The sequence below is a fragment of the Haemaphysalis longicornis genome, unplaced genomic scaffold (assembly GCF_048455015.1).
Source record: "Haemaphysalis longicornis isolate Haplotype H1 unplaced genomic scaffold, Haemaphysalis longicornis Haplotype H1 scaffold_1, whole genome shotgun sequence".
NCBI classification, from domain to species: Eukaryota; Metazoa; Arthropoda; class Arachnida; order Ixodida; family Ixodidae; genus Haemaphysalis; species Haemaphysalis longicornis.
The window spans coordinates 244320247-244335832 of NW_027526203.1; the positions used below are offsets into that span (position 1 = coordinate 244320247).

The 15586-nt window shown below is 53.1% G+C and overlaps 1 protein-coding gene across 1 annotated transcript; it reads left to right on the plus strand.

The window, feature by feature from the left end:
- Positions 1 to 7821: 7821 nt before the first annotated feature.
- Positions 7822 to 11804, plus strand: LOC144158404 (uncharacterized). Its single transcript, XM_077689280.1, has 2 exons — positions 7822 to 10788; positions 11754 to 11804. The coding sequence occupies exons 1-2, from the start codon at positions 7822 to 7824 to the stop codon at positions 11802 to 11804; spliced, it is 3018 nt and encodes a 1005-aa protein (XP_077545406.1).
- The last annotated feature ends 3782 nt before the right edge of the window (positions 11805 to 15586 follow it).

Consider the following 15586-nt stretch of genomic DNA (forward strand, 5'->3'; position numbering starts at 1 on the left):
CAGAAATATGGAACAATACAATTTTGTGCTGATGGGAGCTTTTGAATTGTCGTTGTCAACTCCACACGCTGACGTAATTTTTTGTTTTTCAATTAAGCGTAAAATAACAGAGATGTCCAATATCCATGAGGGAAACTTAAGCGCAAACTGGCACACGGACCAGAAAGCGAAACGAGACCAGCGAGACAAGGAAAGTGCTGGCCTCGTTTTCCTTTATCGTCCCTGTGTCAGTTTGCACTTGTTTCACTCAGGGATGTTCACCAACTAGCTCGCCTCGCCATTTTGCTTCACGTGTCGAATATAATTTGCTCCACAGGAAGTACCTCAAGTGGCATGCCGGATAAATGGCGGCAGTACAGGTGTAGAACGCAGAAGTGATCACATCATTAAAGACTCCAGCACACTCATCACCAGGAACCGTTGCACCGTCTTGGGTTTAAGAGTTATATTTGAGCTAGTATCCTTATTTTGGTTAATGATATTTGCTTGGGGTTAGAATTTTTTGGGATTATTTACTAGTATGCATGGTAGAGTTGCATTGAAGAATAATTTCCGAGCCTCTTTCAGTACAATTTTGTACTGGGCGGTGGTTAACCTTTATGCATGACATTGGAATTCAGTGTTTGATAATTTTGCTAATCGGAATAAGCGGTTCTTTTTGTGGCACAGTCTGTTCAATCATCTGTTATACCATGGCACCTGCCTGCTAGATAGGATTGTTTTAATTGTAAAAAAAACTTAATAAAGACGCTACCGCACCTTTAAATAAATTCCAATTCTCACTAAGAGATTTGTCATCAACGCCAAGTAAAAAGCTGCCGAGAAATGAAGCATGTTCATGATTTATCCTGTCAAAAATTTTTCTTTTTGTAGTACAGGATTTGCTGTCGGTGGTTTGTGCGGCGAAAAACTGGAAACTTTACCGTAAAGTGCAGAATGGAATGGTCGCTACAACCCGGTAGATGAGAAATAGAAGAAACGATTTCAGCCACAGAAGTAAGTATAAGGTCTAAAACACACGACGTTGTCAACGTAACTCTTGTAGGCTGAGGAACGAGTTGGGAAAATTAAAATCCCCACACAAACTCAAAGAATTGACACATTTATTCGAAAAAGGACTAGGTTGAGGATGTTAGGGAAACGTACGATGATCTTGTTGAGAGCAACATGAAACTCATCGACAAAAGAGGGACAAGTTGAAGGTGGTCGATGACAAACCCCTACAATAAGATTGTTGCAAGAATGCCGATCTCAATGAAAACGATTTCTAAATCACAGTTAACAGAAATTGGAGATCAGACAAAGTTATCTCCGATGGCAATTAATATACCCCCTCCGCATCTTTCTCCGCTGGCACGACGATAAATGTTAATTTTTTTTCTAAATCCGGAAATTTCACTGTTCGCACAGCCAGTGCACAGTGCAAAGTACACAGTCAGCACCTCTGCTCGAGACCGCTGCAGGCGCCGTCAAAATCCAAATGGCCTTTTCAGGTGTCAGTCGAAACTTCCCTGCGAATTAAAGAAATAAACGAGGAATAAAACCTGCCAGTGACCGGTGTGTCGTCGCCAGAGCGGCTGAAATACAAGGCAATCTCCACCACGAAGCGTCGACGCGCGGCAAAGGCGCGCACTGCGGACGAAGTACGGATGCGGAGACAACGGTCTTCACATGTACGGCTTCTTGCTCCGAAGCGTACTCGGCTGAAGTCAAAACATCGGTTTCACCGATATGTGAAGCGCTGCATTTCCTTCGCACGGAATTTAGGCCTCAATAATCCGGAGTTATGCATACGTTTTGAATTGAGACGCACATTTGCCTGCATTTGCTAGCCATCATAATTTGCCCGCATTCGTTTATTAGATCTGGCTCGCTCAGTGGCTTCGGCTTGTTAAAATAGCTGATGCGATGAGTATTAAGGATAATGACGTTGAGAAGGTGTATGATATAACACGTACAACGGTTGTTATGACAAATGATAACGTTATCCTCGTAACGCCAGTATTCATAGTTCTTAAAGGGACCCTGCAACACTCTTTGAGCAGTGCAAGTAAACCTGCGCGATGTTTAGATTACGCTGCCAGGAATACCTGAGCCGAATATCACACGTGCACGTGAAGCGGTGAGCGCGCAAATCGATGTGAAAGACGCGGAAAAACCAACCGCTCTCTCTTCAGTTGTCCTCATTATGCAACCTGTGGCATGGCCTAAGGGACGTCACATAGGCCATGGCTGCCCGATCGGCTGTCACTGGTCAACTTCGCGGCTAGATTCTCCCATTTCCGTCGTCGTCATCGCTGTGTACGAACCTCTTCTATACCTGAACCTGTAGGCACAGTTTTGCCGTTTCTTTTGTGTTTTGAGTGCACGCGGAGTTTGAGTGATGAGCTGAATACTTCCCTTTCAACGGGACCACTCGACTAAAAACGTTTATTGCTTCAAAAACGCCCTACCAGCCCTACCAAAAACGCCCTACCAGCAGGCACCCATGCCTGCTTTTTTATGGCACCGGACCGGAAATAGCCCCCCCCCCATGTGGCGGAGAAAAGGAGAAAACTACCTGGCATGTGATATATCGAAAGCCGCCGAAAAGAACGCCGCGAGCCGCCCCCCCTCTCGTCGCGTTGTGCGCGGTCGAGTTGAGAGGGAACGATTATGCGCGATTTCTCATCGCGCGTAGTTTCGTTAATTGTGAACGGATTTTCATAATTCTTGCGGGAGGATATTTCTGGGACAATAGACTTTATCCCAAAATACATTACTAGTAGTCGATGGCAAGTGTTGCAGGGTCCCTTTAATATTGTGGGGAGATTTTTGTTGTAATATTGTCACACGTTTTGGTTTTGTAATGTCTTGTGCGAAAGTGTGCCGCTGGCGATATGTGACGACATGTAGATGCGGCTACGCGCACCGGCTGCAGCAGCGACGGCCCTAATGTCAGAGGGACGTTTTTACTTCGTTACAGTAAACTAAAATGTTTAAAATACTGCAGTCTAACTCTGGAACAGTGGTTACGCTATGGCCTTCTGTACACATTGCGCAACTAGAACAAACACGGAGTAGCCACAAAGAAGAATTTACAAAGCTGAAGGTGGGCCCCATGCCTCAAAGTCGCTCACAGAGAGCAACGTTCTTGGTTGACCAGGTGGTTTACAATTTCCGCAGTACAAGATCGAAGTTTTTTTCACCCGAACTGAGGATTATTAGTGCAGTGTCCTGTAGAAAAGTGCTGAGGGCTAGTGGAGTTATAAGGTAGCAAACAAATTTGGCGTAGCTTGCATTCGTGGTGCAAGGCTATAGATGTGCACAGCGAGGGCAATCGGCACCAAGGTGGCCCTGGCCTTTTAAGGTTTTGCGAAGTTTTGCAAGGTTATGATAGGTTTTGTCAGATTTTTTGAGCCAAGTAGCCCGCCTTGGCACGCAAGGGCTTCAGCTTAGCTTGGGCGAGTAATCAGGATCATATTCTCGTGTGTACGAGATTTCGGCGCACGTTAAAGATCCCAAGGTGGTGAAAATTAATCCGGAGCCCTCCACTGGCGCGCCTCATCGCCTGCGTTGCGTCGGTGCGTTAAACACTACAATCAATCAAATCAGGATCATATTCTCGCTTAGCTTCGCGAGGCGATTTCCGGTAAGCGGCTTCCTCTTCGAGAGTGTAGGTCGTCTTCGGCCTCCCTATCGCTACGTCTGGCAGACCACCGCTGTACACGAGCGTTTATACTATGTGTTGCGCAGTGACGTCATGGCTTCACGGGCGCCGGTAAGGCTCGGCGGAATCATGCTTAGGCTAGCGAAGCGAGCTCGAAGCTCTGCACAGCTGCGCAAGGTGTTGCTAGGCAAGACGAGGTTACGTCTTGACAAGACGAGGTGATAGCTCTCGGCTTGAACAGCTTAGCGCGCTGTTAAGAAGTGAACATGTGCTGCAGCACTACTTGCACCTGTGCAGCGAGTGCAAGTAAAAAACGCCTATAGTACAGCACTCTGATTCTCAAACACCTCTCAACAAAAGCCAATGGAGACGTGCTTCAGTTGCGCAGCAGCTGCGCAACTTTGCAGCATTATATCAATTTATATCAGGAAATCATCGTGCTTGCTATGTTTGTCAACAGCCTTTGTCGTGATCCAAGCTGTGTTGGATCGTCCCCGCACGGGGCACCTTGAGTAATCTTGGTGACGGTGTTGGCGACACCGCGGACCCCGAGCCCCCATACTCTTGCTGTAATCTACCGTGGCTACGAGTTGTAAGGTGAAGGGCAGAAACCACAAACGGTGGCCGTCGGAGCCTAGGTCAAGCTCCGGCGGATGGGCTCCCTGTCTGTTTACCAGGCAGGGAGCTCCGGGACCTCTCAGGCTATCAGGGTAAGGTTTGAGAACAAAGTACCCCCGTCCCCTGCTTTTTTCAATATCGCATGGCTTTTTCTTCATCCCTTCAATCCAATGATCGGCCCCCTAAAAGGGGCCGCACCGAAGTACTAGCTAAAGGTAAACCAGAACATTTCCACAAATTTCTTGTCATTCACTCTGCAGAAACCACTCCTGTTGCAAAGAAGTCTGTCATTCTGTTGGCAAAGTGCATTGAGTCTGCTGTTGGTTCAGACTATGATGCTAAGAAACTCGCCTCAGGTGATGTACTGGTCGAAGTAAAAAGGAAAAATCAGAGTGAGAACCTACTGAAACAGACGACGTTGGCCAACTTGACTGTCACTGTGACACCACACCGGACCCTCAACTCCTCGCAAGGAGTCATATCAGAGAAAGAACTAGAGTCTGAGACGGAAGCAGATCTTCTTGAGGCGCTCCAACCTCAACATGTAACTGCAGTGAAACGAATCGTAATTCGGAGAGCAAACCAAGAAATTCCGACAAAGCATCTAATCCTAACGTTTGATCGCACAACGCCTCCAGAAAAGGTCAAAGTGGGTTTTCTTAGCTGCAACGTACGACCGTACGTCCCAAATCCGAGGCGCTGCTTTAAGTGCCAACGATACGGCCATGGAATCCAATCATGAAGAGGGAAGTTGACATGTGCCAACTGTGCTGAGACAGGTCATTCCTCAGAAGCTTGTGAAAGCACCACTCAGAAGTGCCCGAATTGCAGCGGACCGCACGCTGCTTATTCGCGTGCGTGTACACAATTCAAGGCCGAAAAGGAAATAATTCACATAAAAGTAAATGAAAACATCACCTATCCAGAAGCGCGCCAAAAGCACAAGCTGCTTTCGGCCACATCGTGCGCAGACGCCGCCCGCCGGGGGTTGAGGCGGCGTTTGGTCAGCCCGGCAACACAGTGCAGCCTTCTTGCTGACGTGTTGCTGTCCCAACCCCCAGCTGAGCAGCCACCTGCTGCCTTTACAACACCTGTAGAGGCTGCGGGGGCCCCGTCTCTTGCCGGACTGCCTTCGGTAGTCCAGAGTAGTCAGGAATCGCCCAGTGTGGCGACTCCAGCGAATGTGGCGAGTGCGATCGCCGCTGGGAGCTCTGCCGCTCTCACTGTGCCCTCCCCACAGGCCCTAGGGACACCTGAGGGCACGGAGGAGATGGACACGGTAGGGCCCACAGAAGCGCCCATCCTAGCCCCGCCGCCTGCCCCGCCGGCGCTTGCGGCTGGAACCAAAGGCACCCGTAAGGGTGCCAAGTCCAGGGGGCCCGGTCCGCCGGACACCCCCCGAACATCTGATGAGGAAATGGACATCGGACCGTTCCTGTCTGCATCGCTCCGCAAGGAACGGGCTGCGGCGTCCAAACCAACTGAAAAGCCAAAGAAACCCGCTCCAAGAATACAAGCCCCGATAGACAAAACATGAACCCACACACACATTCCAGTAGCTCTTAAAGGTACATAATGGGAACAGAAAATATCATCCAGTGGAACTGTAGAGGCCTCCTTAACAATCTTGATGATGTCTACGAAATATTGCATTCCAATCAGCCAAGTGTGATGTGTCTACAAGAAACACATTTAAACTCCAAACACACAAATGTCTTGAATAGTTACATGGTATTTAGGAAGGACAGGGCTGGTGGTGGTACATCTTCAGGTGGTGTGGCCATCATTGCCCGAAAATCATTGGCATGCCACCCTATCCAATTACAGACTGTCTGTAAGGGTTGCAGGCGCCAGCGACGCTGCAAAGTCGAAAGCGTGGGAAGCGGCGATTCCCTGAATGGCGCCTGAAGGGCTTTATGGCAGCCACCCTGTCAACAGCAGGCGGCCTTTGGATCATGCCGCCTGCGCGAAGACGAATTGTCGTGAGCCTCAGCTGGGCTGCGACGTTGTTTTAAACAGCGTGTTGCAAAGCACAGTACGAGCGTGGGAAAGCGTCGGTCGGATGCTCGATGTGCTTTCCGTAGATATGACGGCGATCGCTTCGGGGGCCGTCTGCGCGCGCGTTTAGCCAGAGGGACGGTTGTAGAACAAAGTGGCCCGACGCGCTTCTGATAACGGGGAGCAAGGGGCTGTCAACCGTGCTTTGACGGCGGCCGATTTGGGGTGGTGGTTGGGTCTTTGTCGGCCCGCGCGCACACTAAGGAGGTGCGAAGATGTTTCGTTGGGAATGCGACGCCGCGGGGTCCGCGCGCCCCATATGGTTTCTGCCGAGGATCGCCTGTGAATGGCGCGGAGCCTTGAGGGCCCGTTGCGTTCGTTAAGAGACGGATACGGGTCACCCTGTGTTTGTGGTGGCGGTCGAACTTTGGACAAGGCGTTATACGCGTAAAGTGCGGGCGTGGGAACGGGCAAGGGAGGCGGCGTACGTAGAAGCTTGCCCCGGGCGCTTGCACGTGTTTCCTCGGATGTTTGGGTGTTTGTTGTATTTGTTTGGTTTAATTTTGATCTCTCCCTTGTTTTCCTGGTGGGGGAGAGTGACCAGCGTTTGAGGGTTGCGGGGGGCGTTGCCCATCGCGGTTTAGGCCCGGATTTGGTGATACATCCAATCAGGTGCCCAGGAGATACCGATTGGCCTGTGTATAGGGGGTGGGGCCTAAGTAACCCATTAAAACCACGAGACACGAGGTCTCGGGGTCGAATCCTCAGGGTTTAATGTGCTATGCACGGCCGGCGTATTGCCGGGCTAGCCAGGTCAGGCTAGGGAGGACCGCACCACTTGGGTAGTCTTAAGGTCAGGGTCCGTCGCTGACGGGGGTGCCGCGTGCACAAAGTTGTAGCTGACCTAGGAACCCATTTTATTGCTTACTTTGTTAACTCTATCTTCAGTTTGTCAATATTCTGTATATATCTTCTGTGTAAATATACAGTTTTGAAAACCCTCCATCAACCATCGTCGTCGTGCCATCAAGTGCCGCCACCATCAGGCACCAACACAGATCATCATCATCATCAACAACAAGGAAGAACAACGAACCTACAACCTTTACTGGCGCAGTCGGCAAAGATCTGCGACGCACGGCGACAAGGAGGGCGACTACTGACTGAAGAACAAGTAAGAGCCGCATCTGCAACGTGGGGAAGACCTCGTCTTCCGGGAGCCCGGGCAGACAGCGGGACGGCGAGCGAGCGACAGCTTGCCGGGACCAGCAGCATCGACGGAACCGCTGACAAGTCATCGGAGAGACTGCTGGGGTAGCGGCGCATCGCAAGAGCGACCGCCGACACCGAAGACTGGGCACGGACAGTGCAGCGACGAGCAGCAGCGAAAGAAGCCACCGGGAGAAAGACGGCGAAGCGACGGGCGACTACACATCCGAAGGTGAGTCCCCTTTTTCTGTCACCCAGGGGCGAGCACTGCTGTCCGCATTGAGTCTTGGTGTTTCATGAACACGCGTTTCGGGCATTTAAACCCGGACAAGTGTAGGCTTGCAACGATGAGCGGGGACGAGGATCGAGAGCAGGGGGGAGGTTCATCTGACCCTGAGATGTCAAAGATGGAGCTCGAGCTAAGGCTGGTGTCCCAGCGTTGTAAAGCTCTCGAGCTTGAGCTCGAGGTGACAAAAGCAAAAGGAAATTCCGGAACAGGCGCGGGAGAGAATTCAGGTACGCCGCCTAGCCGTGACGCACACGCGGAGCTCCGTCACTTTTCGAAGCTGCTGGCGGGAGCGCTACCGAAATTTCCTACAGAGGCAGAAGTGCCCGTGTGGTTTGAGTCCGTCGAGAACACACTGGAGGCGTACGCGGTACCACGGGAACTGTGGGGCCAAATTGTCTTTCCGCTAATAGCGGAAAAAGTGCAGTTTTTGTCGACGCGCCTCACACCATCGGAACACAAAGCTTATGAGACGCTCAAGAAAACCGTGCTCGAAGAGCTTAAGCTTTCAGCAGGAGAGTATCTCAGGCGGTTCCTCACGACGAGGAAAAGGGCAAACGAAGGGTGGCGACCGTTTGCCACGCGTATTCAGAGCTACCTCAATTTCTACCTGGACGCGAGAGGGGTGAAGACGTTCGATGAGCTGGTGGAGCTACTAGTAGCAGATCAGCTCAAAAATAACCTCTCGGAAGGCGCACTGCGCTACGTGACGTTGCAGGAAGGGAACAAATGGGAGAAAGCTTCCGCTTTGTCGGCCCGTTTGCAAACATTTGAGGAAGCGGAGGGGAAAGGCAGCGCATCCAAGAAAGCAGAAGCAAAGGATGCCCAGTTCCCCTATGTGCGGCAAGAGAAGGGAGCTAAAGAACCGCCGAAGCAGGGGGCCGCAAAACAGTTCGGTGATAAGCGGGCGCCAAGGGGGTGTTTCGCGTGCGGGGCTCTCGGTCACCAAAAGGCAAAGTGCCCGCACGGTACAAAAAAGCAGCCAAGCCAGGCTCCGAGCAACACTAACAACAGCTTGTCGGCGCGGGTGGCGACAGAGGGGGTCAAGGGCGCGCACAGTGAGCTGCAGCCAGTCACTCTGAAATGTTTGAACAGCCAGATCGGCGCGATCCTCGACACGGGGGCAGAAATCACGGTCCTCCGCGAGAGTGCCGTTCCCGCGGAGTTAGTTAAGCCGCATGGCACCATTGGCCTAGTTTCCGCCTTTGGGGAGAAAGTGAGCGCCAAGTTGGCGGTGGTGCCCCTAAACATTGCGCGCGAGACGGGCGTGTTCGCCGAGATAAGAGAGACAGTGCCAGTGCTCTGCGCGCTAACCGACAAGCTCGTTTCACGAACAGATTGCTTGCTTTCCCGAGAAGCGTGGGAGTCGCTCACAAATGAGTGCGACATGAAAGGGCTCGTAACGGTGGGCGAGGAGGAAGCGACCGCGCGTGCGGAGATCGAGCTGGCGGGGCGCGAGGCCGGAGCGGCGCGAGAAGGAACCGAAGCGCTCCGGGTTGCGGTTTCCCAGATAGGCGCGAAGGGTGGCGGCAGTCAGAGCAGGGAGGATAATGCCGGTGAACAATCGGGCCTCGAAGAGGCGGGCGAAAGTAGTGCGTCAGCCGAATTCCGGAGGGCGCAACGAAGCGACGAGACTTTGCAAAGCGCGTGGAAAAACGGCAGAACAGGAAAGGGAGGAATGATCATCAGCGAAGGGCTCCTTTACCACAAAGACAAGCTACTGGGGCAGCCGGTGAGGCAGCTCGTCCTCCCCGAGAGTAGGCGAAAGGAAGTGCTACAGGTGGCTCACGAGTCTAACTGGGGGGGTCACCTGGGCTTCCGTAAAACAAAGGCCAGGATAAAATACAACTTTTTTTGGCCAGGCATGGAAGACGAGATTAGGCGCTACTGCAGCAGCTGCCACGGGTGCCAGACAAGAGCAGACCTCCGACACTCCGACAGTGTACCTATAGAGCCTCTGGTGCGGCCGAAGTACCCTTTCGAGCAGGTCAATGTCGACGTGATAGGACCACTTGAGCCGGCGTCGGCTAGGGGCCACAGATACGCGTTGTGCATTGTCGACCTGTGCACACGGTGGCCGGAAGTGGTGTGCATGCGCTCCTTGAGTGCCAGGGCGACTTGCGACGCCCTGTTGAGCGTGTTCACCAGGACGGGGATACCCGAGGTTATCGCATCTGACTGCGGAGCTAACTTCACCGCGGAGCTCACAAAGGAGTTTCTGGGAAAACTGGGCTGCTCCCCTAGGTTCTCGACGCCGGGACACCCCGAAAGTAACGGAGCCGTCGAAAGGTGGAACCGCACTTTTAAGAACATGTTGGCCCACACTATACAAAAAGAAGGGAGGGACTGGGACAAGTTCGTCCCGTTCCTGTTATGGGCTTATCGGGAGGTCCCGCACGATACGACGGGGGTTGCACCCTTTCAGATGCTTTACGGGAGAACGCCAAGCGGCCCGCTCTCCGTGGCAAGGCGCATGTGGGAAGGAGAGGGCACCGTGCCGGCGGCTCTAGGGCCGTCCCCATCGGCGTACATGAGAGACATGATGGCCAGGCTAGATCGCGCCGCCGAGGCGGCCGAGCTAATGAGCAGGAAGCAGCAAAACGCCTACGCGAGCCAATTCAATAAACGGGCTGCGTACAAGAGCTTTCAAGCGGGCGAAGCAGTTTTGGTGTTCGACGATCAGCGCCCCGGGAAAATGTTTCCTAAATGGAAAGGACCCGGCACGGTCGTCGGAGGGCATCGGGAGCACTCATACTTCGTGGAAATGCCAGAAGGAGGGAGAAAGCTTGTGCATGCCAGCAAATTGCGGCCCCACCAAAGCAGAGTGAGCACAGTGGGTGTTATGTTTGACGAGGACGGGGCTTTTGGTGAGGTCGACTATGCGCCTCGGCTGACAGATGAGCGTTCCAGTGGCATGGTCCTCCCAGAAAGCATGACAGCTCATCTGGAGGAAAGAGCCAGAGCTGACATTCGAGCAGTGTTCGCAGAGCACGAGGGCTTGTTTAAGGACAAACCAGGAATGGCCAAGGTGAGGGAACACTCCATTCTGTTAGAGGAAGGGTTCACCCCCAAAATCGTGTCGGCCCTACCGCGTACCCGCCGCATTACAAGGGGAGGTGAGCAGGCAGGTCGATGAGCTCCTTGAGGGAGACTTAATTTTCCCTTGTGAGAGCCCGCATGCGCATCCAATTGTATGTGTTGCTAAGAAGGACGGCTCATTGAGGATATGCGTGGACTACCGTAGGTTGAACGCCGGCACTGTAGCGGACGCGTATCCCATGGCCCTGCAGCAGGAGCTGATAATGAGAGTAGGCAAGGCACGTTTCATAACTCTACTCGACCTCCGGAGGGGATACTGGCAGGTGCCGTTGGCGCAATCGGCTCAGCTCCTAACCGCGTTTGTGTGTCCCAGAGGGCAATTCGAGTGGAGGGTTATGCCTTTCGGTCTCAAAAATGCCGCTCAGACTTTTCAGCGAGCAATGAATGAGCTCTTGCTGCCGCATTCCGAGTACGCCTGCGCCTATTTGGACGATATCGCGGTATTCAGCGAGACGCTCGAGGAACACCTGCAGCATTTACGTGCGGTCTTCACGGCCTTAGAGCGGGTAAACCTTCAGGTTAAGCTTGAGAAGTGTCAAATCGCATGTAGTTCTATACGCTACTTAGGGCACGTGGTAGGATCAGGGACGCATGCGCCAGACCCAGAAAAGTTAGCGGCCATACAGGGCTTGCAAGCACCAACTACTAAAAAAGAACTACGTAGTGTGCTGGGGCTATGCGGCTATTACCGAGGCTACGTTCCGAACTACGCCGAGGTGGCGTGGCCGTTGACAGAACTGACGGGAAAGAGGGTTTCTAACAAGATACCGTGGTCCGCCGAAGCCGAAAGCGCGTTCAAACGGCTCAAAGCAGCGCTTTCTGAGGCAGTGACGCTTGCAACGCCAGACCAAAACAAGCCGTTTTGGCTTTACACTGACGCCTCCGCGTTTGCAGTGGGCGCTTGCCTGTCGCAGCGTGCTGCAGATGGCTCTGACCGCCCAATAGCGCTCGCCAGCCATCAGTTCTCTCCCACGCAGACCACATGGTCGACAATCGAACGGGAAGCATTCGGGGTTATATGGGGGTTGAAGAAGTTCGATCTTTGGCTCTTCGGCGCTCAGGTGACGGTGGTGTCCGACCATAACCCGCTCTCGTTCCTCACCCTGACTACGCCTCACGGGGCCAAGTTAACGCGCTGGGCGCTAGCCCTACAAAGGTACAATGTCGTGGTACAGCACAGAAAGGGAAGTGCGCATGACAATGCTGACGCGTTGTCACGGGTTCCGAACGCATGTTGGGATTCGGACGGCAGTGCTTGTGACTGGGTGGCGGGGAGGGAGGACTCAGGGCTGCAACATTGACCGACCACGTTGCCGATGGAGGCAACGACGAGACGTGATGGGACTGACTCAGGTGTGCGTGTGTGCGTGCGCGCAGGTGATCAGCGGGGCGCAGTGGACTCGAAGTCGAGTTACGAACAATGTGCTAAGCTGGAGACATTTCCTTCCTTGTGGAACTCTAAGGATTTTGGGAGTTTCCTTGTGCGGAGGGGTTACGTGTGGTTTTGCATTGTCGCTTTTCTCACCTGTCTTGTAAATAGTTGGTGTTATTCCCGTAGTGACCAGTGGGCCCCTACGTGAATCTTGTGACGGGCGTGTAAGGGTTCCAGGCGCCAGCGACGATGCAAAGTCGAACGCGTGGGAAGCGGCGGTTCCGAGAAGTTGGAATGAATGACTTCATGGCAGCCAGCTCGTTAAGACCAAGCGGTCTCGGGTCATGCCGTTCGCGGGAGAACCCATTGTCTGGGGTCGCAGCTGCGCTGTCGCGTTGTTTTGGCCGGAGTTCGTGGTGTAGCCTTGGGAAAACATTGGTAGCCTGGCGACTCAAATGGCACCCCGGGGGCATGGCGGCCGCTGGCTCGGGGCTCACCGCGGTTTCCATTAGCAGGTTGTAAAACCATTTGGTCCGTCGAGCGGCTGGAGACGGGGAGCGTGGAGCTGTCAACTGTGGTTAGACAGTGGCCGATTTACGACGATAGCTTTCCTTTTGTTGGCCAGTGCGCGCGCGGAGTGGAGGCGTGCGAGGAGGCGAGCGTTGCGGCCCGGGATGGGCGCGGCAGAGGCGATGCCTGAGCCGGCCGCCGTATCCTTTTGTCCCTACGCGCTGTTTCTGGCCCACGGTCCAATTAACGGGGCATCGCCTGTCAACGCCGGAGAATCTTGGGGACGCGCCGGGTCGTTAAGACGGATGTTTATGGGTTTCAGCTGGCTTGAAAAGCTGTCCTGTCTCGGACGAGATGCGTGGGAACAGGCACGCAGGCCACTTTCATGGAAGCGTGTCCCTGGCGCTTGCACGTGTTTTCGCGGGTTTTTGAGTGTGTGCTGTGTTTGTTTGGTTTGCTTTTGATATTTTCCTTCCTCCTGTTGTGAGAGAGGGTGACCGATGTCTCAGGGTTACGGGGGGGGGGGGGGGGCGTTGCCCACCGCAGTTTAAACCAGGATGTGGTAACCCGCCCAATCATATCGCCAAGGGATGCTGATTGGCATGTGTATCGGGGGTGGAGACTAGGTGACCCATTAAAACCACGAGACACGAGGTCTCGGGGTCGAATCGTCAGGGTTTTAATGTGCTATGCACGGCCGGCGTATTGCCGGGCTAGCCAGGTCAGGCTAGGGAGGATCTCACCACTTGGGTAGTCTTAGGTCAGGGCCCGTCGCTGACGGGGGTGCCGCGGGCACAATGTCTTAGCTGACCTAGGAACCCACTTTATTTCTTACTCTGTCTATTTCAGTCTGTAAATATCCTGTATATGTCTTCCGTGTAAATATACATTTTTTAAAACCCTCAAAGGGGTCCTGAAATACCTTCCGCCGATGCATGGATGTACATGTAACCAAATAAAGCAATGTATTAGCCATCTCCTCCCGCAAGAATTTTGTTAAAGCGATGAGTATTAGCTGAGAAATCGTAAATCAAAAACCGCGCATTATCGTCGCGCCGCGTTTCCTCCTCTTTTCAACTGTCGACGGCGCGCGAGCACTCCTTCCCATGATGCTGCGCTAGTCAGCGGTGACGTACTTCCGCATTACGCTCCTCCGACTGCCGTCTGCTACGGGCAAGTTTTGTTGACACCATGAATTCCGCACTCCGCTCAAGGATGGATAAGCGAACGAAAAATCTGGCCGCATGTGTGCGGTGGCTTGGCCTCGCCCTTTCGCGGTGTGCGTTGCTGCAGTGCAGCACGTGACTTTTAATCGGCGGCAAACTCGCAGCCGTTGGGGGAGGATCTTGCGCTCGGTCCCTTTCAAGCACCGCGCACTGTTTATCCAAAAAGCGCCGTATCAGATGTGGCCCCGCTGGTGCCGGGTCTTATTTTGCGGTGGTGGTAATTCCTGCCGGCGCCATGTGAAAAAGACATTTTAAACCGATACAGAACCCGTGCACAAAACGCTTCAATCATGTGACCAGTTCAGCTTGGGGCGACGCGTGGTGGAGAGCGGCAACGTTGGCAAAACATGCTCCGGCGCGGCTCTGAGCTTTCTAGCGCTGGAGCGAGCGCCTTTCTTTGACGATCTCAAACATCGGTTGCCTTGGCAACAAGGCACAAACCGCCCCAGAAGTCAGTTACGGTTGCGGGATCCCGGTTCAGCTTGGGGCCCCACCTCGCGACATGTGGGCACTGCCGGCGTACCACTCACTCTCATTAGGAAGTGTGAGATGCGTTTGGCATTACAGGAGGCGATGGTGTGTGTGTTGTGGACGCCTTTGTTCCGCGATGAAATGCGACGTTGTGCTTCTGCGGGTGGATAGTGCTTCCCATGGTCTGGATTATCTTTCTCGAGCGACGTACGACTCAACCTCGCATGGTGTATGTGCAGTGTGCGTGGCTAAAAGCCATCTCGGCTTGCGCGCCAGAGTTAAGTGGCTTGCTGTTCGTCCCCGCAAACCGCGCGCGAGGTGAGTGCCGAATTTATGACGGGCAGGAGGAGGCAACCCATCGTCTGTCAATCGTGGTTCAGACTTGCAACGCATGTTGTGACGTTGTGTTCGTGAAAAAAAATGTATCCGTCAAACCCGGGCATTCGGCTCAGTGCGTTCTCTGCGAGTGCACGAAAGAAGTGCCACGGGGCTTCAACGCTTTCTTTATGGAACGTACTCCGGTAAGAGAATATCCATGTTGTGTTATGGCCGTGTTGCATTCAATACGAACGGTTAAGCGTTTGTTTACACTTGTTTCGTTTGTCGTAAAATGTCCAAGCACTCCGGCACTACGCTGGCAGATCAGCCGGCGAGTCGACGCTGAGCAGACGACTCATCTCTTTGCCGGAAGTGCGTGAAAAAGCCGCCCAATAGCAGGATGTCTCGCTCATGACGAACATCTGGGAATCGATGATGTAGACATGTGAAGATGGCGGCGTCCAAAAACACGAAAGAAAGGGTGAGAAAAAAGCGACAAACTTTGCAACAAAAGTGTGAGCTTTCCGCTGCGCGTAAAAGAGTAATACTTGGCCCAGATGACCTTGACGACCCAATCTAACGATTGCGCTACTTTATTTAGTGTGCTCAAAATGCCTTTCAGGGCCCCTTCAACAACTCTCATCGTCGTCGTGTCATCAGTGCCGTCACCATCAGGCACCGACGCAGACCATCGGAAGTCTTTTACACGCCACAACGTCGGCGCATCGAAGCAAGAAACAACGAAACAAACCTTTACTTGTGCATTTCTCCTCTTACTCCCCTTTCTTTCTTTCCTTTTCGTTTTCTCTCTATTTTTCACTGTCACCTCA